Source organism: Serinus canaria, chromosome 4 (genome assembly GCF_022539315.1).
Source record: "Serinus canaria isolate serCan28SL12 chromosome 4, serCan2020, whole genome shotgun sequence".
Classification (NCBI taxonomy): Eukaryota; Metazoa; Chordata; class Aves; order Passeriformes; family Fringillidae; genus Serinus; species Serinus canaria.
Window position 1 is genome coordinate 70,980,518 of NC_066317.1, and position 24,747 is coordinate 71,005,264.

Genomic DNA, 24,747 nt, shown 5'->3' on the forward strand with positions numbered 1-24,747 from the left:
AGAGCAGCTGGGGCTGCCCCTGGATCCCTGGCAGTGCCCAAGGCCAGGCTGGACACTGGGGCTTGGATCCACCTGGGACAGTGGGAGGTGTCCCTGCCATGGCAGGTTTGGAGCTGCTGTTGGATGTAAACACAATTCCAGCACCTTCAACCTCAGGCTTTTCCTCCTAAATTGAGGACCTGATTCCCCCCCCTGTATTTCAGAGTGCCAGTGCCCCCTGTTCCCTTCCCTGTGAGTTCCTTCCCCCTTGGTGCAGTGTTTTCCTCCACTCCCTGCTGTACTTTTCCACTCCTTGAGCTTTCTCACTTCTCCAGGAAGTTCACGGAGTTGTAGCTCTAAATTTGCTCTGCAGGCTCCTGTGGATCATATGGCACAGGGAGCTTTTTTGGAAGGATGACACATAAGAGGCACAATAAAACATGTGAAAGGCTTGGGAAGATGAGTTTATCACAACTTCTGTGCCTGCTCTCGCTGGTGGGAGTTGCTCTGGATTACCTCAGGCCGTTGAACTGGCACGTGGTGCAGGGAGGAGAAGGCTTGGGATCATCCCTGTGCTCTTCCACAGGCCCTCCTGGCTGCAGGAAATGCCAAATAATCCCATTTGTTGCCTTAAAACCCATAAAGGAGTAGAAAAGTGGGATAGTGATCCAGGCCCTGCTGGAGTAGTTGCTGCTGTCAGGACATCTGGGATGGAGAAAGGCTGGGAAAGCTCTTGTGAAATACTTGTTTGTATGTTTGGTTTACACCAAAAATGTTTCCCGCTGCTTTTTGTTGCCAAATTCCCAGTGGTTGATGGGGATATAATCACCCAGGGGCCCGTGGTGCTTCATGACTGGAATACATTCTGCTGCTTCCACAGTTGGCCCAATCAGTAGGAAAAAGTAAATATAACCTAGATTTTTGTGTCTTTTTTCTCTAATTCAGCTTATCTGGCCCATCTCCATGGCAGCACATTTATCTCAGATTTACTCTCTCCAGTGGAAGTGTTGGAATTTTGAGTTACACTTGAATGAATAAATTTATGTTGGTGGTTGGAATCATGGAATCATTCAGGCTGGAAAAAGCCTCCAAGATCATTGAGTCCAACCGTCAGCCAGCAGCACCATGTTCAGCACCAAAGTATCCTCAAGTGCCTCATCCACACATTTTTGTGCAATTCCAGGGATGGTGACGCCACCAGCTCCCTGTTCCAATGCCTGCTCACCCTTTCCAGGCAGAGATTTTTCCTGAGATCCTTTCTAAACGTCCTCTGGTGCAGCCTGGGGCCACTTCAGGAGTTCTGTGCACAGGAGGGTGGTGGCCTGAACCCCACACACATGGGGACATGGTGGGTGGGAGGGTTGGATCCCCATGGAATTGTGTCTGTGTCCTGTCCCTTGCCAGCATTCCCCCCCAGTCCTGCCCCAGACTGGGACCAGAAGTGAAGGGCAGTGGAGGGGGAGCTGCTGCTGCTGGCTCGGGGTGTGCAGGCTCTGTGGGCCTCTGCCAGGGCTGGGAACTGCTCTGGGCTGACTCTGTTCAGTCGGGGCAGATCGGTGAGGAGATCTCAGCTCAGGTGGGTGCTGCTCTTGCTGGGCTCCAGGGCAGCCCCTCCTGTGGGCTGGGACCAGCCCTGGCCCTGTAAATGGCTGGGAATGGTGACTTGGCACTTGGAAAGGGTAAAGTTTAATTAGTTCCTTACCAGCTGGGTTCCCTCCCTTCCTGTGACAAACTCTTGGTTGGTCACAGCTCTCATCTTTGGCTTTTCCTGTCCAGGTTTGGCCAGGGTGGGATGTTCTCCACGTGACCCCTGTGAACTGTGCTCTGCTTTTCAGGATCCCTGGCTCTGTGGTTTGGAAGCAGCTTCTGAGCACCTGAGGAAGAAGGAGCAGGACCTGGAGGGTGTCCAGGCCCCCAGGTGTCCCAGGGACAGGCATGGACAGCTCTCCAGGACTCGGGAGCTCCTCCAGCCCAGCTCCCCACCAGCAGCACCATTCTCTAGAGCTGATCCCTGGGATTCCTCCCTGCTGAAGGACATGCAGCTGAAACCTTGGGGTGCTGCTGACCTGCAGGATGTGCAGCTGAAACCTTGGGGTGCTGCTGACCTGCAGGATGTGCAGCTGAAGCCCTGGAACACTGCTGACCTGCAGGACGTGCAGCTGAAGCCCTGCAATGCTGCTGAGCCACAGGAGATGCAGCTGAAGCCCTGCAATGTTGCTGACCTGCAGGACATGCAGCTGAAACCTTGGGGTGCTGCTGACCTGCAGGATGTGCAGCTGAAACCCTGCAATACTGCTGAGCCACAGGAGATGCAGCTGAAGCCCTGCAATGCTGCTGAGCCACAGGATGTGCAGCTGAAGCCCTGCAATGCTGCTGAGCCACAGGAGATGCAGCTGAAGCCCTGCAATGCTGCTGACCTGCAGGACATGCAGCTGAAGCCCTGCAATGCTGCTGAGCCACAGGAGATGCAGCTGAAGCCCTGCAGAACTACTGACCTGCAGGACGTGCAGCTGAAGCCCTGCAGAACTGCTGACCTGCAGGACGTGAAGCTGAAGCCCTGGAACACTGCTGAGCTGCAGGATGTGCAGCTGAAGCCCTGCAATGCTGCTGACCTGCAGGAGATGCAGCTGAAGCCCTGCAATGCTGCTGACCTGCAGGAGATGCAGCTGAAACCTTGGGGTGCTGCTGACCTGCAGGATGTGCAGCTGAAACCCTTCAGTGCTCCTGACCTGCAGGATGTGCAGCGGAAACCTTGGGGTGCTGCTGACCTGCAGGACGTGCAGCTGAAGCCCTGCAATGCTGCTGACCTGCAGGAGATGCAGCTGAAGCACTGCAATGCTGCTGAGCCACAGGACGTGCAGCTGAAGCCCTGCAATGCTGCTGACCTGCAGGACATGCAGCTGAAGCCCTGCAGCACTGCTGAGCTGCAAGTGCACAACCAGCCCCCGGCTGTGGAGCACCCCAGTGCCATGGCAGAGCTCTGTGCCCCTCTGGCACAGGACCCCCGTGCAGGGAGCCCTGCAGCTGCCCCCCCTGCCCACGGGGAGCTGGGCAAGCCGAGCACCTCCATCAGCCTGTGCCCCCAGAGCCTGGCACGCAGCCCCAGCCTGGCCAGCATCCTGCCTGGGGAGCAGAGGCCGGGCACAGAGCCCTGGCACAGAACTGTCAGACAGGGCTGTTCCCCCTGCCCCACGCTGGCTGGCACTGGGGGTGCTGCTGAGGTTCCTCCTGCCCCTGCTGCCAGGGCTGCAGCTGCAGCTCCTCAGGAAACAGCCCAGCAGCCTGGGAGCATCCAGGCTGGGAAAAGACAGACCCTGAGTGCCAAGCAGCCCCAGGTCCTGCCTGCAGCTGTGGCTGAGGGGCACAGTGACAGTGCCAGGGCCAGGGGGCTCAGCCAGGAAATGAAGCCATCCATTGAACCCTCCCCTCTGAGCCCATCCCAGCCGGAGGAGATCCCACCTGGCCACACCCAGCTCCAGGAGAGCTCAGAGGGCCCAGGAGCAGCTGCACAAAGGGCTTTGCTGAAGGGCCCCAGTGAGGTGTTGGCAGAGGGGAGGAAAAGCCCTGATGAGCCACCTCTGGTTCCAGAAGAGGCTGTGAGGGAGGAGATGGGTCCTGCTCACCCTGTACCTGCAGATGAGGCTTTATCCACCACACCTGAGGCTCCCTCATCACCAGTGAAGAGATTCCTGAGCTGTGTGCACATCACCCTCTCCTCCAGGGTCCATCACCCCAGTGCCAGCAGTGCTGGGAACGGGATCAAGGTGTGGGACAAACCTCCAGGGAAGGCTCAGGCAGTGCCTGTACAAGCAGCTCCAGAAGCTTCAGTGGAAGGTGTTCCTAGATGCCCTCCTGCTGATGGTATTCCCAGCTCAGCTGAGCCAGTGGCCCCAGCAGATCCCAGCCGGGTGCCTTCCCCCAGGCAGGAGCTGCTGCTGCAGGGCAGGGCCAGAGCCCAGCTCCAGGGCTCGAGGGCTCGGGGTGCACAGGGCATCCCCAGCTCTGCCCCTCCTGCCAAACCTGGCACAAGGACCTCTGATGCTGCCACCCAGATCACCACGGAAAGTCCGACGAAAGCCACGTTCTCAGCAGAGATCTGTGTGGATCCCCAGGAGGGGGGCAGTGCTGCCCTGCAGCCCTCGCTCCCCAGCGCCCCTGCAGCTCCTGGGATTGCAGCTCCACCCCACAAGGAGGTTCCCCCCTTCCCAAGGCAGCCTGGTGAGCAAATTCCTCTCTTACAGGTCTCTGTGCACTTGAGCCTGCACAAGGCCAAGGTACTGATAAACGTGAAAGCCCAAAACCAAACCCAGCTCTTTTGTGGAAATAACATCCTTGAGATGATTTGGGTATTTGAAGTTGCTCATGTGGGGGAAAAACTTGAGCCTTAAACTTGGGTTTTTCAGCCCTGTCAGGAGGGGTTTGCATGGACAGAGTTGGGATTCAGTTCAGGTTTCTCTAGAACTGAATCCTTTGTGTCAAAGTGTGGTTGGAGAATATTTTGTGGTGTTTGTGTGTAGGTGGTTTGATTTGATTCACTTAGAGTTCAGTGAGAGCTGGATCTGATTACTGATTTACTCTCTAGTCAACACCAAAAAATCAGAGGGAATCTGCACATTGCTGCTTTGAATAAAATAAAACAGAAAGCTGCAGGGTGTGGGCTATCTGTCAGCAGGAGAATGTGGATGTTCACAGGATTTCCCACCTCAGTGGTGTTTGGTACTGGTGCTCTGTTGTGGCTTTCATTGACTTGAGGGACACATCCCTGCTCCTTTAAAGTGATTCCCTCAAACTGGGATCAGCTGGGAGCTCTGTGGGTACAGGAGGTGTTTCTGTAAGTCACTGTTTGCCATCCTGAAGACCATTTTAATATTGAATAGGAGAAGCTGTTTTTCCAGGTAAGGGATGATAACCTTCTATCTGTGGGTGGGGATTAAAAAATGCAATTAATTTAATTTAGCTAACGAAAAAGCAATCCCTGTTGCTAAAGAACAGGGTATTCCTCAGGCTTTAGCAGCAGGAACACCCTGAGCAGCCTGCCCAGGCCCTGCCCTGCTGCATGAGGGGTTTCCAGCTCACTGTTTGCCTTGTCCCCCCAGCCCAGCCCCTGCTGCTGCCCTACAAGCCCTCAGGAAGCTCTGGCATGTATTATGTGCCTTTCCAGAAAGCAGGAGCCAGCGTGGAGCCCGAGGCCAGCACAGCCAGCTCCCACTCAGGTACTGCCCCTCTGCCCAGGCTGGATGCATGTTCTGTGCTGAATTTTCTGTGAGCCACCTGGGCAGCTCCTGCCTGTGGGCTCTGCTCTCCTTTCTGGGCTGGGAGGGGGTTCTTGCTGCGCTCTGGCAGGGAAAAGGAGCAGAACTCAGTGTTTACAGCCTGATCATCCCTTGCTTTCCTCTGGGAATTACTGCTCACTTGGGATCCTTGCAGATCTCTGCCACTTTTCCTGCCAAGAATGGACCACTGGCTTTATTACAGGTTATCACAGGTTTTTATTGCAGGTTATCACAGGTTTTATTTGCAGGTTGGTTTCACTCAGAGCTTTTTAATACCCAGAGTTTGGTCTGTAGACAAAACTCATGTTAGAGATGTCCAGTTCCTGAATTGCAGCAGTGGTGACCAAGGGATCAGGCTGATCCAACAGTGCCAGAAGTGCCCAGATCAGTCACTACAGCCACGAATTGTGCTGGGCATGGTTTAGGTGTCTCCCTGCCCTTGACCTTTTTCAAGTTTATCTTGAATAAGGGGAATCGTGTCCAAAATGAGAGAAACAAATGTGATGCAAATCTGTTGTTTTGCAGAAATGTTGATGCCATATATAAAAATTCACTATGCAAATGAAGCAGCACAAGGTTCTAGGAAAACGTACAGCAGGATGGAAAAATACATTTTGTTTTTCCCAGTCCCTGCTGCACTCAGGGCTCAGCTCAGGGGGAGCAGCTGAGGGAGCTGAGTGCAGGAAATCCATGGGATGTAAGCAGGTGGGGTTGGCAGGGATGAGAAACTGGTGGGGACAGTTCTGGGTTTGTAAGCTTGAGACAGGGATAGGACCATGGAGTCATGGAATGGTTTGGTTGGAAGGACCTTACAGACCATCCCATTCCACCCTGCCATGGCAGGGACACCTCCCACTGTCCCAGGCTGCTCCAAACCCTGTCCAGCCTGGCCTGGGGCACTGCCAGGGCTCCTGATTGCTGGTTCATTGTGGCATTTGTGTGTCTGCTCTCTGTTTGCTGTTGCACTCACGCTGCTCTCTGTGCAGGCTCCGAGGATGCTCCTGCTCCAGGGGTCCTGGCCCGAGTGCGGGGTGTGGGGGATCAGCCCCCTCCAGGCAGGGCAGCTGCCCAGCACCGAGGGACAGGCCATGGTCACAGGCCTAAGCTGGCCTGGGCTGAGGAGCACAGGACACCTCTGGAACAGTCTTCAGGTAATTAGAATGTGGATTTAATTTGGTAATTGTTTCTGTGTGTTCATACATGTGGAGGAAGTCAGAGCAAAAGATTTGACATTTCAGGATCCGCGGTCCCGGTGACATTGCTGAGTCTGCCAGAAAATGCTGTGTTTGACTCTGTTTTCTCTTCCTGTCTTTCTGCTTCTCCCTGACTGATAAAATCCAGGTTTCCCTGGCAGGCTCTGGGCTCTGCATCCCTGGAATGTCCCAGGCCAGGCTGCACAGGGCTGGGAGCACCCTGGGACAGTGGGAGGTGACCCTGCCATGGCAGGGGTGGCACTGGATGAGATTTCAGGTCCCTCCAACCCAATCCATTGCAGGATTCCATGGAAAACTTGGCCATCAGTATTTGCTGGCATTCCTGTGCCTCCAGGGATTGTCAGGAATTCCCTCTGCCTGCAGCCAGCTGGGATTCTGTGAGCAGGGAGGTCCTTCTGCCCCTGCCCTGGGCACTGGGGAGGGCACACCTCCAGTGCTGTGCCCAGCTCTGGCCCCTCAGCTTGGGAAGGACTTTGGGATGTTTGAGCCCACCCAGAGGGGGCTGGAGAGGGGCTGGGAACACAAACCCTGTGAGGGAGCCCTGGGGGAGCTGGGGGTGCTCAGCCTGGAGAAAAGGAGACTCAGGGGTGCCCTCATCCCTCTGCAGCTCCTGAAAGGTGCCTGTGCTCAGCTGGGCTGGGCTCTGTCTGCAGGGACTGACAGAACCAGAGCACACAGCCTGGAGCTGTGCCAAGGGAAATTCAGGATGGATAGCAGGGAAAAGGTTTTACAGAGAGGGGATAAAGTTCTGGAATGTTCTGCCCGGGGAGGTGGTGGAGTCCCCATCCCTGGGGGGGTTTAACAAAGCCTGGATGTGGCCCTGGGTGCCAGGGGTGAGCTGGGGGGTTGGGGCTGGGTTGGACTCGATGGTTTGAAGGTCTCTGCCAACCTGGTCATTCTGTGAGTTCTGTGAGCTGGGCTGGGGCTGTCCCTGCCCAGGGACACTGCTGTCCTGTGATGTCACATCAGGTTCCTTTTGTGCCCTGCGTGTCCTGGAGCTCCAGCTCAGTGTGCTGCTGTCCCTGTCCTGTCCCTGTCCCTGTCCTGCCCTGCCCTGTCCCAGCCTGGCTGGAGGAGCTGCCCTGGGAGGAAGGTCAGGGTTTGCACTGCAGGCTCTGGTTGCTGAGGATGCTGCCCCAGGGGGTCAGGCTGAGCCCAGGCCTGGGTGCCACACTGGCTCTGGTGGCAGCAGCTGAAATGATCCTCGTGGACACTCTGTACAGCACAGCACTGACTGGGAGTGCCTGATGCTGGGTTTTGCACACACGTGGCTGGAGCCAGACCACTCCTGGTGGCTGCATCTCTCCTGCAGCAGCTGCTGTCCTGGTGGCTCCTGACCTGATGTGTTGGTAGGGTTTTCATCTGATTATTTTCATTTTTCACATCAGGTGGCATTTTTTTCTTTGAAGCTTTTCCTCTCAGAATGGAGAGATTTTGATGTTTCCAGAAGACAATTTTTATTTGCACAGGAAGATTTCAATGATTATGTAAGGCTGCCACATCAATAACCTGGATAAAAATGAGAAGGGAACAAAAGTGTTAACATAAAATTATCTCCTAGGATTTTTTTATTGCTGTGATGGTCTAAAGGCCCAGGTAAGAAAAGAGCTGTAAGGAGAAAGAATATTTTGTGAAGGCAGCCAGTGCAGCTGGAACTTTAAAGAAGCTTTCAGAAGAAAGACTTGAATGTCTTAAATCTTCTCTGACTTCTTCAACCATATTTTTAGATGATCTAATAAAAGATTACCTCTACCCACAGAGCTTGTCTAGAGCTTAAAATTATGCAAGTTATGTATTTTTTAAAAAAAAAGTTTCTCTATACAAACTTATTTTTATTTTTTGCCTGTTTACATTCCTTCCATTTCTTGGTAACTTTCTAAAAAGCCAGGAATAGCAAAGTTCTGCCTGGCATTCCCAAGCCTGATCTCATTTGTCAGGAGGATGTGGAGGAAGCCTCTTACACAAGTTTATAAACATTGCCCTTGTATGGGAAGAAAAATTCCTGCACTTCCAGAGTTAGTGAGGCTGGGCCTGGCTGCACATCTGTGATCTCTGTGTTCACCACAGCCCCTGTGCTGGGCAGGGAGGAGATCCAACCACCCAGACCTTTCTACAGAAAACACAAGGCACTCTTTCGAACTGGATAGTTTTAGATTATAATAAAAATCACTTCAAAGCTGTTTTGGAGAGAGGTCCTGGCTCGTGCTGTGTGTGTTTCACAGAAGGGCCAGGGCATCCCCATCCCTGGCAGTGTCCAGGGCCAGGCTGGATGGGAATGGGGGCACCCTGGGGTAGTGGGAGGTGTCCCTGCCCGTGGCACTGGATGGATTTGGGGTCCTTTCCATGACTAATAAAGGCTCAGTTCAGGGTTGGTCAGGGCAGTTCCCTGAGGTGGAATTAGATTCCTCCCCAGATTCAATTGGATGGAATATTCTCTTGGGTTCTGTGTTGCAAGAGATAGAAAACATTTCTTTATGTGATTTTAATAATGCTCAGACCTCGTCTCCAAGTTCACTGTGTTTGGGAATGAGCTCGGTGATCCTGCTTTTACTCCTTTGTGGTGTTTGGGAGTTTTGGGATGAAAATGCTCCACTTTAAGCAGAGCAGCAGAACATTCAGGTGTTTTCTGTCTTGCAGAGCTCCCGGATGGCTGCCAGCATGTAGAACCCCCCCGTGGTGTCCTTGAGCCCCGCGCCATGCCCGCCAGGCAGAGCTGCTGCCAGCATGCCAGGGAGCCCTCCAGGGCCAGGGCTGGAGCTGGACACGCTGCCCCCTCCTCGGGGGCTGCCCCCCAGGGCACAGCTGGGCAGTTCTTTGCCCTCCCTGCCGAGGCTGATGACAGCAGGAGCGAGGAGCTGAGTGCCAGGGCATCCTTTGGGCATGGGGCAGCTGGCACTGATCCTGCACCACGGGGCCGAACTGCTCACCTGCAGGACAGCGTGGGGAAGGCACCACGGCAGAGAGGCCACGCCAGGGGCAGCCTGGACGAGCTGTGGCTGAGGTTCCTGGAGCGCCAGGGCACACAGCAGCAGCTCAGGAGGAACGGAGAGCTGTCCCTGGTGGAGCGCCTGGATCGGCTGGCCAGGCTCCTGCAGAATCCCATCAGGCACACCCTGGCACCCACAGCTGCTGGGGAGAAGGCTCCTGAGCAGGGAAGGGAGCAGCCAGAAGTTGGGCTGGCAGGAAAGGCCAGGTCTGGGAGCAGCACGGAGCTGAAGGAGGCACGAGTGGGACAGAGGCCACGTGTGAGCCATGGCAGCAGCAGCCCGGGGGAGCTCAGGGCAGCCAGGCCGGGGCAGAAGGTGATCCAGCACCTGAGCAGGATCCTGGAGGAGCAGCAGCACCTGGGCATCCTGAGTGACAGCTCCTCAGAGACCAGGCTGAGCGGAGAGCCCAGCAGCTGCAGCACCTCGGCGTGGGACACGGGGACAGTGCTGGACACCTCCCCTGCCTCCGGGGACAGCAGCTCCCTGTCCCTGTCCACCATCGACACGGCCAGGCTGCTCCGGGCCTTCGGGCAGCACAGGCTGGCCCCAGGCACTGACACCCCGAGCCCGGCCCCAGAGCTGTCCCCAGAGCTGTCCCCAAGGCTGGCCCGGCTCTACCGTGCCATCAGCCAGCAGAAGAGGCGCTCTGAGAAGTGGCACGAGCAGAGTGGAGGAGCAGGGGCTGAGGAATGTCCCCAGGGGGCTGCTCAGAGCCTCGGGAAGGGCCAGCAGAGCCAGGTAAGAGCTCCCTGAGCCCAGCCCTGCTCCATCCCCACGGGAAACCCCCCTGCTGCCAGCTCTGGGAATCACTGGGAACCACAGGTGAACTCTGAGAGTCACTGGGAATCACTGGGGATCTCTGAGAGTCACTGGGAATCTCTGGGAATCACTGGGGATCTCTGAGAGTCACTGGGAATTTCTGGGAACCACTGGGGATCTCTGGGAATCTCTGGGAATCACTGGTTTGCAGGGGAGGCTTCTGCCTTCCATGGGGCAGCCCCATCCGAGGTCTGAGTCTGCTTGAGCCAGGGCAGCAGCTGAGGCTGGCACACACCACCTGGGTGTGCCCTCCTTGTCTCCATTGCCCTGTGCCAGGGCAGCAGCCCAGGCTGGCACACACCTCCTGGCTGTGCCCTCCTTGTCTCCATTCCTTTGGGAACAGATCCATCCAGAGCCAGGGCAGCAGCTCAGGCTGGCACACACCTCCTGGCTGTGCCCTCCTTGTCTCCATTGCCCTTTGCCAGGGCAGCAGCTGAGGCTGGCACACACCTCCTGGCTGTGCCCTCCTTGTCTCCATTGCCCTTTGCCAGGGCAGCAGCTGAGGCTGGCACACACCTCCTGCCTGTGCCCTCCTTGTCTCCATTGCCCTGTGCCAGGGCAGCAGCTCAGGCTGGCACACACCTCCTGGTGTGCCCTCCTTGTCTCCATTGCCCTGTGCCAGGGCAGCAGCTCAGGCTGGCACACACCTCCTGGCTGTGCCCTCCTTGTCTCCATTGCCCTGTGCCAGGGCAGCAGCTCAGGCTGGCACACACCTCCTGGGCTTGCCTTCCCTGTCTATTCCCTTGGGAGCAGATCCTGCTGTCCCTGATCCTTGGGAACAGATACCTGCAGGCTCTGCCTGGGCAGTGCCCAGTGTGAGGTTGGAAATCTGATGGAAATTCCAGCCAGGACATCCCTGGGCACGGATCCATACAATTACTGGAGTTTCTCTGCTGCTGGGCTTGTAAAAATTTGTAAATTGTTTTGTCTGGCTGCTTGTGAGGTTTTTTCCTTTAAAGAGCCGAGAATTCCAGGTGAGAGCTCTGCAGTGCAGCTGTTTGGAAGGGGAGGGAATCATTCCTTCAGGTGAATTCAGCTGTTTCCCTTGGCAGGAGAAATGGAAATGTTCTTAGCTGGGACTCAGCCTGGATTTGGTGATTTTAGTAAGGAATTATAGAGTTCAGGGGTTCTGTAATCCACAGGAATGCTGGAAAGTACAGAACAAGTGAGGAATATTGAATTCTTTCATTTTTTTGTGTTTCCAGATGAAAGTGGAACTGGCATCCTTACTACCAGATTTAATTTAAATTACTATTTTATTTTATAGAAACAATTCCACGTCTGTTTGTCAAACAAGTTAGTGAATTATAAAATAATTAAAAATAATGCCAATAACTAAATTAATCTGTGGAAGAAACAATCTTTTTGAAGGTGAAGAATGGTTTAAAATATTTTATTTAATATTTTTACTCATAACATTTATTTGAAGGTAAAATAAAACTGTTCTGAACTTTGCAGTGTTAGGACTATTAGCCAGAACAGCAGCATTAGGATCCAACATTTCTGGCACAGTTGTAGAATGCAGAAGATGATTTTATTCCATGTTCTGTTCAAAAGATGAATTTTTCAGGGTCTGTTGAACCTTAAACCCAAATCTGATTTTTTAACCTGTTAAATCACCTGTGAGATGACAAATGGAATTAATGCTATGGGGAATAAACCCTTTAAAGGCTCATTGAACCCCCTTGGCTTTAGAAACTCACATTTTTTATCTGCTGGTGAAATATTCTTTTTAAAAAATCCATCTGAAGACACACATGACCCGCCTCAAATAAGGAGTGAGAGAAGATAGATGGCAAAATAGCAAATTTAATTTAAAATTCAGATTTTGGTCACTTCTGGGCTGTTTAGCTGAGGAAAAATCGAGATTTATTTGTATTTTTAGTGCAAGTGTCTGGTTCCGAGGAGGAGCCCAGCTCCCAGAGGGTGTTCCCCGTGCCAGCAGGAGTGTTCCTGGCACTGCCCAGGCTGGCTGGCTGCTGCTGGGCAGTGCTGCAGGGCAGGGCAGGGCAGGGCAGATTTGGGGTTTTTCTCCCTGCTTTGACACGTTTTTGCCAAGCACATAATTCAAGTGTTCACAATTCAAATGTTCACGTGCTCTGTTATCTGAAAGGAAATCCATTATCTGTGCAGTGCCTCTCCTGGAGCTGGGATGGGTACAGGAATTAAAGAGAAGCAGGTTTATGAGAGCCAGAACTGCCTCCTTCTGGCAGTGAAGTTTTGTTTGGGGTGGTAGAGCTCCAGTAAAAGGGAATAAAGAGGCTGGTGTTGGGGGTTACTCACAGGACACCAGATCATTTTCTCCAGGTTCCTGATGGCAGTTCTGTGATTAGAGCTGGAGCTCAGGGGAGCTGTGGGCACTGCCAGGGTGTGCTGGGAGCCTGGAGGTGCTGCCAGGCCCCTGGTGGTGATAAAGCCCCCAGAGCCAAGGCTTGGGACAGCCTTCCTGCTTTTAATGGCTTTGTTAATTGCAATCAGTGTGTGATCTGCAAGCTGTGTCCAGCCCTGCAGCTTTCACCCCTGGCTTGGTGTGAATGAAGGGCTGACTCTCCCCTCAGCCCTGCTCCTTCCCTCTCCCTCCCATTTCTTGGATTCATGGAGTTGAATTTCTCCCACCTGGAGGACTCTGTGGTGAGGACCACAGGGTGAGGGAGCTCCCCCTGCTTCAAAAGGGTTTTGTCTGCCCACCCTGCCAGGGAACAATTCCCAATTCCCAAGATCCCATCCAGCCCTGCCCTCTGGCACTGGGAGCCATTCCCTGGGTCCTGTCCCTCCATCCTTGTCCCCAGTCCCTCTCCTGGAGCCCCTTCAGGGGGCTCTGAGCTCTGCCTTCAGCTGAACAGCCCCAGGTGGGTTGGAGGATGCCCAGTGCTGTCCTGGTTCTAATGCCAGCAAGCTCTTCCCACAGCAATAATGTGCTTTTATAACATAAATAATGTGCTTTTCAATAATGCACCAAACCAGGCTGCTGGAAGGGCTCGGGGTGGAGCCAGGGCTGGGTTTTGTGAGAGCAGGGGGACAGATCAGCCTGGGCTCAGCACTAACACCAACAGAGCCAAGGTACAACGAGGGAAAAGCAATGACTTCTTTCTGTTTAGATCCTGTTAGCTGCTGTTTTGGTTGGAATTTCAGGAATTCCTGTTCCTTTGCCTGTTTTTGTAGAGCCCCATGCCCTTCTCAGATTCCAGCTGTGCCAGCAGCAGCTCCTGGGGGCCCAGCTGTGCCCTGAGCCACAAGCGACGGGCACGGATGCTGAACAAAGGGATCCAGGCAGGTGAGGCCCTGAACCCCACACCTCCCTGGGCTCCTCCTGCCTCTCCTGCCTGTGGAGCCTCTTCTCCACAGTCTGGGTGTTCCTGGGGTGGGTCTGTACAGGCAGCACCCTCCAAATTCACTCCAGATGCTGTCAGGGGAGGGTGATGTGTTCAGTGAACGTGAGCTCTTTAATTGCCATTCTCGGGCTGCTTTAAAAACCAGTGTTCTCACTTAGAAGTTTACTAACCTCAGCTCTGCTCCATTTCAATGGCAAAGGTGAGCTGCCTTTTTTTATCTATTGTTTTTTCCCCAAGACATCTGTTCCTCCCAGAATGGGTTTTGTAGGCATGTGCTATTTCAGAAGGCAACTGCAGTGTTCCGTGTTCTTCCTGGGAGTATTTTGGGTGTTAAATTCTATTTCAGTCCCGAGCTGCTCCTGGCCTGGTGCAGTTCTGCAGTTGGGTTTTTTCTGGTGGCAGTTAGCAGTTTCTTCATTGCTTTCATTTCCACGCCAACTCCCCATCATCACATTGAGTAATGGCCTTGGTTTATTCATCAGATACAGCAATTATTTATTTATTCCTGCTTGTGTGCAAGCAGATTGAATCAGGGAAGGATTTTCATAGGGCAGAGTTAATTCCAGTTGAATTCCCACCCCCAGATAAATGTATATTTTGCTTGGGGTGTTTGGTTTTAATTTCCCTCAGATTACCATGCAGTAACAATCCCGAGCCACTGGAAACTCTCCTTGCTTGGGGGAAGTGTAAAATAGAGATGTAAAAGGTTTGGACTGTTGGAGGTGGGTGATGTGATTCTCCACTCCTGGCTGGAGTGGGGTCATTCCCTGCCCTGGCACACGCCCAGGGACTGAGCTGTCCCTGCTTGGTTTCCATTCCAGGGGACCTGGAGATCGTCAGCAGTGCCACCAAGAGGAACACCCGGGACGTTGGGGTCACCTTCCCCACGCCCAGGAGCAGCCAGCAGCTGTGGGAGCCCCCGGGGCAGGGCTGGGGCACAGCCTGGCAGCAGCCCCGGGCACAGCCGGGCAGGCTCCTGACAGACACACGGACCAGGAGGAGCAGGCTGCACTTCCAGCAAGGTCAGCACCTGGGGCAGGGCTGGGGACAGCCTGGGCAGGGCTGGGGACACCCTGGGGCAGGGCTGGGGACAGCCTGGGCAGGGCTGGGGACAGCCTGGGCCGGGCTGGGGACAGCCGGGGCAGGGCTGGGGACACCTGGGACAGGGCTGGGGACAGCCGGGGCAGGGCTGGGGACACCAGGGCAGGGCTGGGACAGCCTAGGCAGGGCTGGGACACCCTGGGGCAGGGCTGGGGACAGCCTTGGGCAGGGCTGGGGACACCTGGGGCAGGGCTGGGGACAGCTGGGGCAGGGCTGGGGACACCTGGGGCAGGGCTGGGGACACCTGGGGCAGGGCTGGGGACACCAGGGCAGGGCTGGGGACAGCCTAGGCAGGGCTGGGGACACCTGGGGCAGGGCTGGGGACAGCCTGGGCAGGGCTGGGGACAGCCTGGGCAGGGCTGGGGACAGCCGGAGCAGGGCTGGGGACACCCTGGGCAGGTCTGGGGACGCCCGGGGCAGGGCTGGGGACAGCCGGAGCAGGGCTGGGGACAGCCAGGGCAGGGCTGGGGACACCTGGGGCAGGGCTGGGGACAGCCGGGGCAGGGCTGGGGACGCCCGGGGCAGGGCTGGGGACGCCCGGGGCAGGGCTGGGGACAGCCAGGGCTATGTCACAATCCGTGGTGGTGGTGGACACAGCCTGCCCCGAGAGCATCCTGTGCCAAGGGCAGGAGCCACGAGAGCACAGCACACACACTGATCTATGGACAGACAGCTCTTCAACTAATTACAGTTGAAAAGTGCTGTGTTTACTACAGCACTGGTACAAGCTGAATAATTTCTAAAGGCATGTGTGCTCTTGAGACTCTAAGCTTCCTTCTTGTCCCTTAACTTGTTGCTATGCATTAACTTTTGCAATAGGTTTATGCATATTTATTTATTTATCAGAATTAGTTCTGATCATTCTTGTGCAGAGAGCTCTCTGGTTGTCCATCCATCTCCTGCAGCTTTAGTTTTGGTTTGCATCTTGTTTTAAGGTCCAAGGGGCCCCTCTGATTTTCTTCTGTCTTGGAAGTTCCCATTCTTTTCACCTTGTCTGAGGCAGCTTTGTGAGCTGCAGGCTGCTGCAAGCAGGGGTTTTTTTAGGAGCACAGCAAATGGACAGACTCAGACCAAACAATTCAGAGCAGCACACTTCACCGAAATCTGGAATGGGTTTCTGCCCTCAGTTAATTCCTAACCTCATGTCTCAACACACACACAGCAGCTCGGGGGTGAAGGCCCAGGGGGGTCCAGGCCTGGCGTTCCAGCCAGGGTTTATCAGGGTCTGACTCTGAAGGAAGGGGTCCAGGGCCAGAGACAAACACAAAGGAGGGCCCTGGGTATGAATGCAGGAAGAGGGGGCAGAGAAGAGCATCAGGGATCCAGTGGTCTGAGGGCTCAGGGTGGTACACAAGGAAGGGACCCACAGTGTTGCAGCATGGCAGGGTGGTAGAAATGCTGCAGCCTTCCTCGAGGTGTCTCCTTCAGAGGCTGCTCAGAGTAAGGCCAGCAGAACAGCCACTTCAGGTCCACACACACCCCACAGATAGCTCAGCACAGGAAGGACAGGAAGGGTCCTTGCATGGTGTATTCCAGAGAGGGTTCATTGCAAAGCACACCAGAGGATCAGGGACAAAGACAAAACCATGGGGTGTGCACAGGTTCAAGTCTGGGGTCAGTGGCCAGTGACCTGAGGGCACAGGGGTGGGCAAGGGGATGAGGGATGGGTAACTGGGGTGGGCAGAGGGATGAGGGATGAGTAATTGGGGTGGGCAGAGGGATGAGGGATGGGTAATTGGGGTGGGCAGAGGGGTGAGGGATGGGTAACTGGGGTGGGCAGAGGGATGAGGGATGGGTAACTGGGGTGGGCAGAGGGTGAGGGATGGGTAATTGGGGTGGGCAGAGGGTGAGGGATGGGTAACTGGGGTGGGCAGAGGGATGAGGGATGGGTAATTGGGGTGGGCAGAGGGATGAGGGATGGGTAACTGGGGTGGGCAAGGGGATGAGGGATGGGTAATTGGGGTGGGCAGAGGGATGAGGGATGGGTAATTGGGGTGGGCAGAGGATGAGGGATGGGTATTGGGGTGGGCAGAGGGATGAGGGATGGGTACTGGGGTGGGCAGAGGGATGAGGGATGGTAACTGGGTGGGCAGAGGGGTGTGGGATGGGTAACTGGGGTGGGCAGAGGGATGAGGGATGGGTAATTGGGGTGGGCAGAGGATGAGGGATGGGTAACTGGGGTGGGCAGAGGGATGAGGGATGGGTAACTGGGGTGGGCAGAGGGGTGAGGGGTGGGTAACTGGGGTGGGCAGAGGGATGAGGGATGGGTAACTGGGGTGGGCAGAGGGATGAGGGATGGGTAACTGGGGTGGGCAGAGGGATGAGGGAATGGGTAATTGGGGTGGGCAGAGGGATGAGGGATGGGTAACTGGGGTGGGCAGAGGGGTGAGGGATGGGTAACTGGGGTGGGCAGAGGGATGAGGGATGGGTAACTGGGGTGGGCAGGGTCAGCTGGCCCGTGGGGGAGGCAGTCTGATGGGGATTGGCAGTAGTGCTGCAGAGCCCCATGGCTGAGTCCTCTCCATTAGCCCTGCTGGGGAAAACTCTGGGGTAGATTCTTCCAGGGCAGGGCAGTCCCTGGGGGGAGCATTCCTCACAACAGGAGATGCCAGGGTGGATGAGCAGGGTTACACAAACCAGTGGGGTACCAGGGAAGGGAGAACTCTCTAGAAATGAACATACAGGGTAGAAGGGTAGGGAAGGCCAATGGGCAGGACAGAACTGGATGAATTGACCCAGGGCTGCAGAGCACCATGGGGGAAGCCTCCTTCCTCACCCTGGGCTGTGAGGAGTGCCCAGAGCCTGAGGTGCATCTCTCCAGGGCATTCCCACTGCCATTGCCCTGGCAGGCTCATGGCCCCACAGAGCTGACCCTGGCACAGCCTCCTCCTGCTGGGATTTCGTGGGAGTTCAGCCAAAACCCTGCCAGGGATTGCAGTGCTGGCTTCTGATGGCCATTCCAGCCATGAAAAGGTGTTACAGCAGGAAATGCCCTCATTAGGGAGGAACAAACAAGGTGGGGAGGTGGCAGTCCTGTAGGTGCTTAACCTGAATTTCTGAGACACAAAAGGTTCTGTTCAACTCTCAGTGCTGGTCACCAACTTGTCCTTAATGTCTCATGCCCTGAGGCTTCCCAGGAGATTTTTCCAGAGTACTTGGGTGAAAACTGGGAAGAACTGGACTGGTTTTGAGAGTTGCATTTTTAGGCGGCTGGTGGAGTCTCCTGACGTTTTAATATTTTTTTTTTTGTCTCTTAAATTCCTGCCACTCTTCAAAAAGTCACAATTAAATGTTTAAAAATATTTCCCTTACTCATCACTGTTGTTGTTGTGGGGACTGATCATTCTCTCTCATAAGGGTTTAATTTAGAAAATTCAGAATATCTGCTCAGAATCCCAGCTGATGCATTCACATCATTGTGTGTGTAAACTGTGAGTAACTGAATTCTTGAAGGCATGTTGAACATTTGGAAGAGGGGGAGCAGGGCCGCTGGCCCGTGGGAGGCGCAGTCTGATGGGGAGTGGCAGTAGTCGTGCTGCAGAGCACCATGGCTGAGTCCTCTCCATTAGCCCTGCTGGGGAAAACTCTGGGGTAGATTCTTCCAGGGCAGGGCAGTCCCTGGGGGGAGCATTCCTCACAACAGGAGATGCCAGGGTGGATGAGCAGGGTTACACAAACCAGTGGGGTACCAGGGAAGGGAGAACTCTCTAGAAATGAACATAGAGGGTAGAAGGGTAGGGAAGGCCAATGGGCAGGACAGAACTGGATGAATTGACCCAGGGCTGCAGAGCACCATGGGGGAAGCCTCCTTCCTCACCCTGGGCTGTGAGGAGTGCCCAGAGCCTGAGGTGCATCTCTCCAGGGCATTCCCACTGCCATTGCCCTGGCAGGCTCATGGCCCCACAGAGCTGACCCTGGCACAGCCTCCTCCTGCTGGGATTTCGTGGGAGTTCAGCCAAAACCCTGCCAGGGATTGCAGTGCTGGCTTCTGATGGCCATTCCAGCCATGAAAAGGTGTTACAGCAGGAAATGCCCTCATTAGGGAGGAACAAACAAGGTGGGGAGGTGGCAGTCCTGTAGGTGCTTAACCTGAATTTCTGAGACACAAAAGGTTCTGTTCAACTCTCAGTGCTGGTCACCAACTTGTCCTTAATGTCTCATGCCCTGAGGCTTCCCAGGAGATTTTTCCAGAGTACTTGGGTGAAAACTGGGAAGAACTGGACTGGTTTTGAGAGTTGCATTTTTAGGCGGCTGGTGGAGTCTCCTGACGTTTTAATATTTTTTTTTTTGTCTCTTAAATTCCTGCCACTCTTCAAAAAGTCACAATTAAATGTTTAAAAATATTTCCCTTACTCATCACTGTTGTTGTTGTGGGGACTGATCATTCTCTCTCATAAGGGTTTAATTTAGAAAATTCAGAATATCTGCTCAGAATCCCAGCTGATGCATTCACATCATTGTGTGTGTAAACTGTGAGTAACTGAATTCTTGAAGGCATGTTGAACATTTGGAAGATGGAAAGCATTTGATCTTCCAAAACGTGAATGAAGAGCCACAGGGCTTAGGCCAGCAGAAAAGCTCCTTAAAAATGTGTGATTGCTGGTAAATATCTGTTCTTCCCATGGAGGGAAACCTGGAAGATGAAAGCTGGGCCTTTCAAAAGTGGTGTTTGATAAAGGCTTGCTGGTATTGGGACAGCTGGGAAGGGAATTCTCTTGAAGCTGCCCAAGGTGTTTCCTACAGAAGCTGAGCTGCAGTGAGGGCTTGCTGCAGTGCTGGCACAGCTGGGTCTAGCTGCAAACCTGGGCACTGCTGTGGTTTAACCTCTGGTCCTTCCCTTCTGAGGGGTGTGGGACAGGATGGGAGGTGAGAATGGGGAAACCACTGGGCTGGAATAGAGACAGGATAACGGGGAAAGGAAAAGCCACAGGAGCACAGCCAGACAAGGAATTCATTCTCCACGTGGAGAATCCTGGAGTGGGTTGAGTTGGAAGGGACCCAGTGCCGCCCCTGCCATGGCAGGGACACCCCCCACTGTCCCAGGCTGCTCCAAGCCCCAGTGTCCAACCTGGCCTTGGGCACTGCCAGGGATCCAGGGGCAGCCTCGGCAAATCTGGGAATTGCTGTGCCAGGGCCTGCCCAATTCCTTCCCCATATCTGGTGTAAACCTGCCCTCCTTCAGCTTCAGACCGTTCCCCCTTGTCCCAGGTCCCTCTGCAGCCTCCTTGGAACCCCCTGTAGGCACTGGTGGGACCCTGGAGAGCCCCTGCCCACTTCCCCATCCCCAGGAGAGCCCCCTTGTGCCTGATGTAGCTTGGGAGGTCAAAGCACCATCATTCCAAGTGCTCCCCTTCCTCTTCCTCAGCTCTGTCTCCTGACCGTGATCTGGGATGGCCCTCAGGTCAGCTGGCATCACCTCTCCTGGCTGTGTCCCCTCATTCCTGCAGGAATAAAGGACCATGGATTGGGATGGACAACAGGCACAGGAATTGCCTCAAATCTTCTTTCTCTTCCATGCTCTTTTAACAGGAACTGCGTGGCTTGTCCCAGCAGAGGACTTGGAATGTGAGTCGAGGAAAGAAAACCAGTGCAGTGCCAGTCCTGGCCCTGGGCCAGCCTGGTTTGAGCCCTGGAGCAGGACAAAGCCCTGGAGAGAGCCCCTGAGGGAGAAGAACTGGGAGGAGCAGCCCAGCCTGGGCCAGGGAGCAGTGAGAGCCACGGGGGCTGGCAGGGGGCTGAGGCAGCCCCTGGGCAAGCTCACACTGCAGGTGAGGCCACCCCACCTCTGCTGGGACACGTCCTGGAATGCTCTGGCAATCTGGCTTTCCCCAGGATACTGCCCCAAGTTATTTCCCCAGTATTTGACTTGCTCTGGTATTACAGGGGTTAAACCCCTTGGCTCCAGGAGCCAGGGGGATGGAGCTGACAGAACGTCCCACCACACTTGTTTCCACGACGAGAAACAGTACTGAGGTGTACACAGTAGGAGATCAAAATGAGTTTTTATTATTCTTTCTTATTATTTTGGGGTTTTTCCCTTTCTGGCCAGTTTATTTCCACGTTAAACCAGAGGCTCAGAGGCTGCTGGTGTTAAGGAAGTCTTGGGGAAAACTGGGAAGAACTGGACTGGTTTTGAGAGTTGCATTTTTAGGCGGCTGGTGGAGTCTCCTGACGTTTTAATATTTTTTTTTTTGTCTCTTAAATTCCTGCCACTCTTCAAAAAGTCACAATTAAATGTTTAAAAATATTTCCCTTACTCATCACTGTTGTTGTTGTGGGGACTGATCATTCTCTCTCATAAGGGTTTAATTTAGAAAATTCAGAATATCTGCTCAGAATCCCAGCTGATGCATTCACATCATTGTGTGTGTAAACTGTGAGTAACTGAATTCTTGAAGGCATGTTGAACATTTGGAAGATGGAAAGCATTTGATCTTCCAAAACGTGAATGAAGAGCCACAGGGCTTAGGCCAGCAGAAAAGCTCCTTAAAAATGTGTGATTGCTGGTAAATATCTGTTCTTCCCATGGAGGGAAACCTGGAAGATGAAAGCTGGGCCTTTCAAAAGTGGTGTTTGATAAAGGCTTGCTGGTATTGGGACAGCTGGGAAGGGAATTCTCTTGAAGCTGCCCAAGGTGTTTCCTACAGAAGCTGAGCTGCAGTGAGGGCTTGCTGCAGTGCTGGCACAGCTGGGTCTAGCTGCAAACCTGGGCACTGCTGTGGTTTAACCTCTGGTCCTTCCCTTCTGAGGGGTGTGGGACAGGATGGGAGGTGAGAATGGGGAAACCACTGGGCTGGAATAGAGACAGGATAACGGGGAAAGGAAAAGCCACAGGAGCACAGCCAGACAAGGAATTCATTCTCCACGTGGAGAATCCTGGAGTGGGTTGAGTTGGAAGGGACCCAGTGCCGCCCCTGCCATGGCAGGGACACCCCCCACTGTCCCAGGCTGCTCCAAGCCCCAGTGTCCAACCTGGCCTTGGGCACTGCCAGGGATCCAGGGGCAGCCTCGGCAAATCTGGGAATTGCTGTGCCAGGGCCTGCCCAATTCCTTCCCCATATCTGGTGTAAACCTGCCCTCCTTCAGCTTCAGACCGTTCCCCCTTGTCCCAGGTCCCTCTGCAGCCTCCTTGGAACCCCCTGTAGGCACTGGTGGGACCCTGGAGAGCCCCTGCCCACTTCCCCATCCCCAGGAGAGCCCCCTTGTGCCTGATGTAGCTTGGGAGGTCAAAGCACCATCATTCCAAGTGCTCCCCTTCCTCTTCCTCAGCTCTGTCTCCTGACCGTGATCTGGGATGGCCCTCAGGTCAGCTGGCATCACCTCTCCTGGCTGTGTCCCCTCATTCCTGCAGGAATAAAGGACCATGGATTGGGATGGACAACAGGCACAGGAATTGCCTCAAATCTTCTTTCTCTTCCATGCTCTTTTAACAGGAACTGCGTGGCTTGTCCCAGCAGAGGACTTGGAATGTGAGTCGAGGAAAGAAAACCAGTGCAGTGCCAGTCCTGGCCCTGGGCCAGCCTGGTTTGAGCCCTGGAGCAGGACAAAGCCCTGGAGAGAGCCCCTGAGGGAGAAGAACTGGGAGGAGCAGCCCAGCCTGGGCCAGGGAGCAGTGAGAGCCATGGGGGCTGGCAGGGGGCTGGGGCAGCCCCTGGGCAAGCTCACACTGCAGGTGAGGCCACCCCACCTCTGCTGGGACACGTCCTGGAATGCTCTGGCAATCTGGCTTTCCCCAGGATACTGCCCCAAGTTATTTCCCCAGTATTTGACTTGCTCTGGTATTACAGGGGTTAAACCCCTTGGCTCCAGGAGCCAGGGGGATGGAGCTGACAGAACGTCCCACCACACTTGTTTCCACGCAGAAACAGTACTGAGGTGTACACAGTAGGAGATCAAAATGAGTTTTTATTATTCTTTCTTATTATTTTGGGGTTTTTCCCTTTCTGGCCAGTTTATTTCCACGTTAAACCAGAGGCTCAGAGGCTGCTGGTGTTAAGGACAGGTGTTTTATATTACACCAGTATTGTGATGGGATTTTTCCATGCTTTGGGGTTCGTGGTGGGTGTTCTGGGTCTCCCCTGCAGCTGCCAGCCCCAGCTTGGCCAGGCAGGGTGTGTTTGTGTCCCCTCAGGAGGCCCTGGCCCTGCACCGCCCCGACTTCATCTCGCGCTCGGGGCAGCGCCTGCGGCACCTGCGGCTGCTCCGCGAGCAGAGGAGGCTGCACACCTCCCAGAGGGAAAGGCCCCTGCCTCCCCAGAGGGAAACGCTGCTGCCTCCCCAGAGGGAAACGCTGCTGCCTCCCCAGAGGGAAACGCTGCTGCCACCCCAGAGGGAGCAGCCCCTGCCACCCCAGCAGCTGTTGCAGCCTGCAGGGAGGAGGAAGGAGCGCAGGACTGCAAATCACCTGGTGTCCAACCGAGGTACTTCAGGGTTCTGCTTTGATCTCCACGTTATGCTTCAGGGTGTATTTATTCACTGTGTGTTTCTCCTAAAGCCTAATGACAGTTATTTAACCCTGTTGTCTGTAAGATCTTATAATGAATCTTTTGTAAGAACTTCTGTAAAACTTACAAAGCACTCACATTGTTACAGTAACAAACTCATTCATGTTCCCTTCTCTCAAAATCTTCTGTTCAGGTTTCCTGATGAGAGAAAAAAGAAGAGCAATTCCCAAGCATGAAATGTTTCAAAGATCTAAAAGGTAAAGTTCAGGGAATTTTATTTAATGTGCATCAGTGCCCTGGGTAGGGGAGAGCTCTGAATCCTGTCTACAGTCAAAGAACTGGGTGTGCAAATAATTCAGCTTTTTCAGTGAGAAATGCAGGTGCCTTATCAGAGGGAGAGATGTCCTACTTGGAAGTTCCAAATAACAAAACCATTTCTGTAGCTAAACCTAGGATTCTGCTGCAGTGTCAGCCCTCCACAGCAAACTGGGTCCCACCTGGAGAGGGAATGGGCTGAGGGACACTGGAGCATCTGAGGAAGCTCACAGATTACCAAAGTGGGTAACTGGGGCAGCAGCGAGGCAGCACTTCCCCAAAGGAAGAGGCTTTCTATGGAAATAATCACCCCAAGGGAATGCAGAGACTTCTACCCTTGGAGAAAGCACCTTAGGGTAGGGTTTGTGTTATTTCTGACTGCAGGAATTCATCTGTGCCCAGCACACTCCCTTGGATTTACCCTTGGAACAGCTGTGCTGCACAGGGGACATGGAAGGGATAGTAAAAAATGGGAGTTCACTGCAGCTGAATTTTGCTGTGAATGGGATGGGAAGTGCTGGGCCAGGACCAGCAGAGGTGGCAGAGCCTTGGAAATAATCCCAGGTTGGTGGGATGAGGGCTGAGCAGCCTGCTCCAGCCTTGGAATTAACCCTGCTTTGAGCTGGAGCTTGGTGGCCTCCAGAGGTTTCTCTGTGATTCCACCAAACACCTGCTGGAATAGACAATATAGAAAATAAACCCCTTGGTGATTTTAATTATTTCAATGATTTTCATGATACAATTTAATGATTTTTAGGATGTAAGAGTATTCTTAGGGTGTCTGGGGAAAGTGTCCCTGCCCATGGCAGGGGTGGCACTGGGTGGGCTTGGAGGTCCTTCCAACCCAGACCATTCCAGGACTGAAGGAAAGCTTGGGGAAGCATCAGCACAGGAGAAGACAAAGCAGGGCAACACTACTGAAAGCACTGGAATTTTGGACATGCCTAAAAAGCTTCAGTGAGGTGATTGCTGTGCTGAACTCCTGCCATGGCTGGAGGGACACGGGGCTGTCCTGGGCTGGGGACACCGGGGACACTGAGCTCCAGCTGGGTCACCACAGCTGGGCAGAGCTGCAGGTGCTGCTCTGGGGAGGTGCTGGGGCAGGAGAGGGGCAGTTCCAGGGTCAGGAGAGGGGCGGTTCCAGGGGCAGGAGAGGGTGCAGGGTGTTCCTGGGGCTGTTGTGGGCTGTTCCTGGGCTCGGTGTGGGGCGGTTCCCCTGGTGCGGCGCGGGGCCGCCCCTGGGCAGCGCGGCCTTGCAGGGGCAAGAGAGGGTGCAAGTTCCA

General features: G+C 54.4%; 1 protein-coding gene across 1 annotated transcript in view; it reads left to right on the top strand.

Moving 5' to 3' along the window:
- The window catches only part of ALMS1 (ALMS1 centrosome and basal body associated protein), a 59,445-nt gene that overhangs the window by 29,132 nt on the left and 5,566 nt on the right, over positions 1 to 24,747 (top strand). Inside the window, exons 8-16 of the mRNA XM_050974091.1 lie at positions 1,815 to 4,197; positions 5,076 to 5,192; positions 6,239 to 6,403; positions 9,104 to 10,191; positions 13,435 to 13,546; positions 14,426 to 14,626; positions 20,235 to 20,473; positions 22,837 to 23,125; positions 23,343 to 23,406. Of these exons, the coding sequence (XP_050830048.1) occupies positions 1,815 to 4,197; positions 5,076 to 5,192; positions 6,239 to 6,403; positions 9,104 to 10,191; positions 13,435 to 13,546; positions 14,426 to 14,626; positions 20,235 to 20,473; positions 22,837 to 23,125; positions 23,343 to 23,406 (4,658 nt within the window). The remainder of the gene's footprint in view (positions 1 to 1,814; positions 4,198 to 5,075; positions 5,193 to 6,238; positions 6,404 to 9,103; positions 10,192 to 13,434; positions 13,547 to 14,425; positions 14,627 to 20,234; positions 20,474 to 22,836; positions 23,126 to 23,342; positions 23,407 to 24,747) is intronic.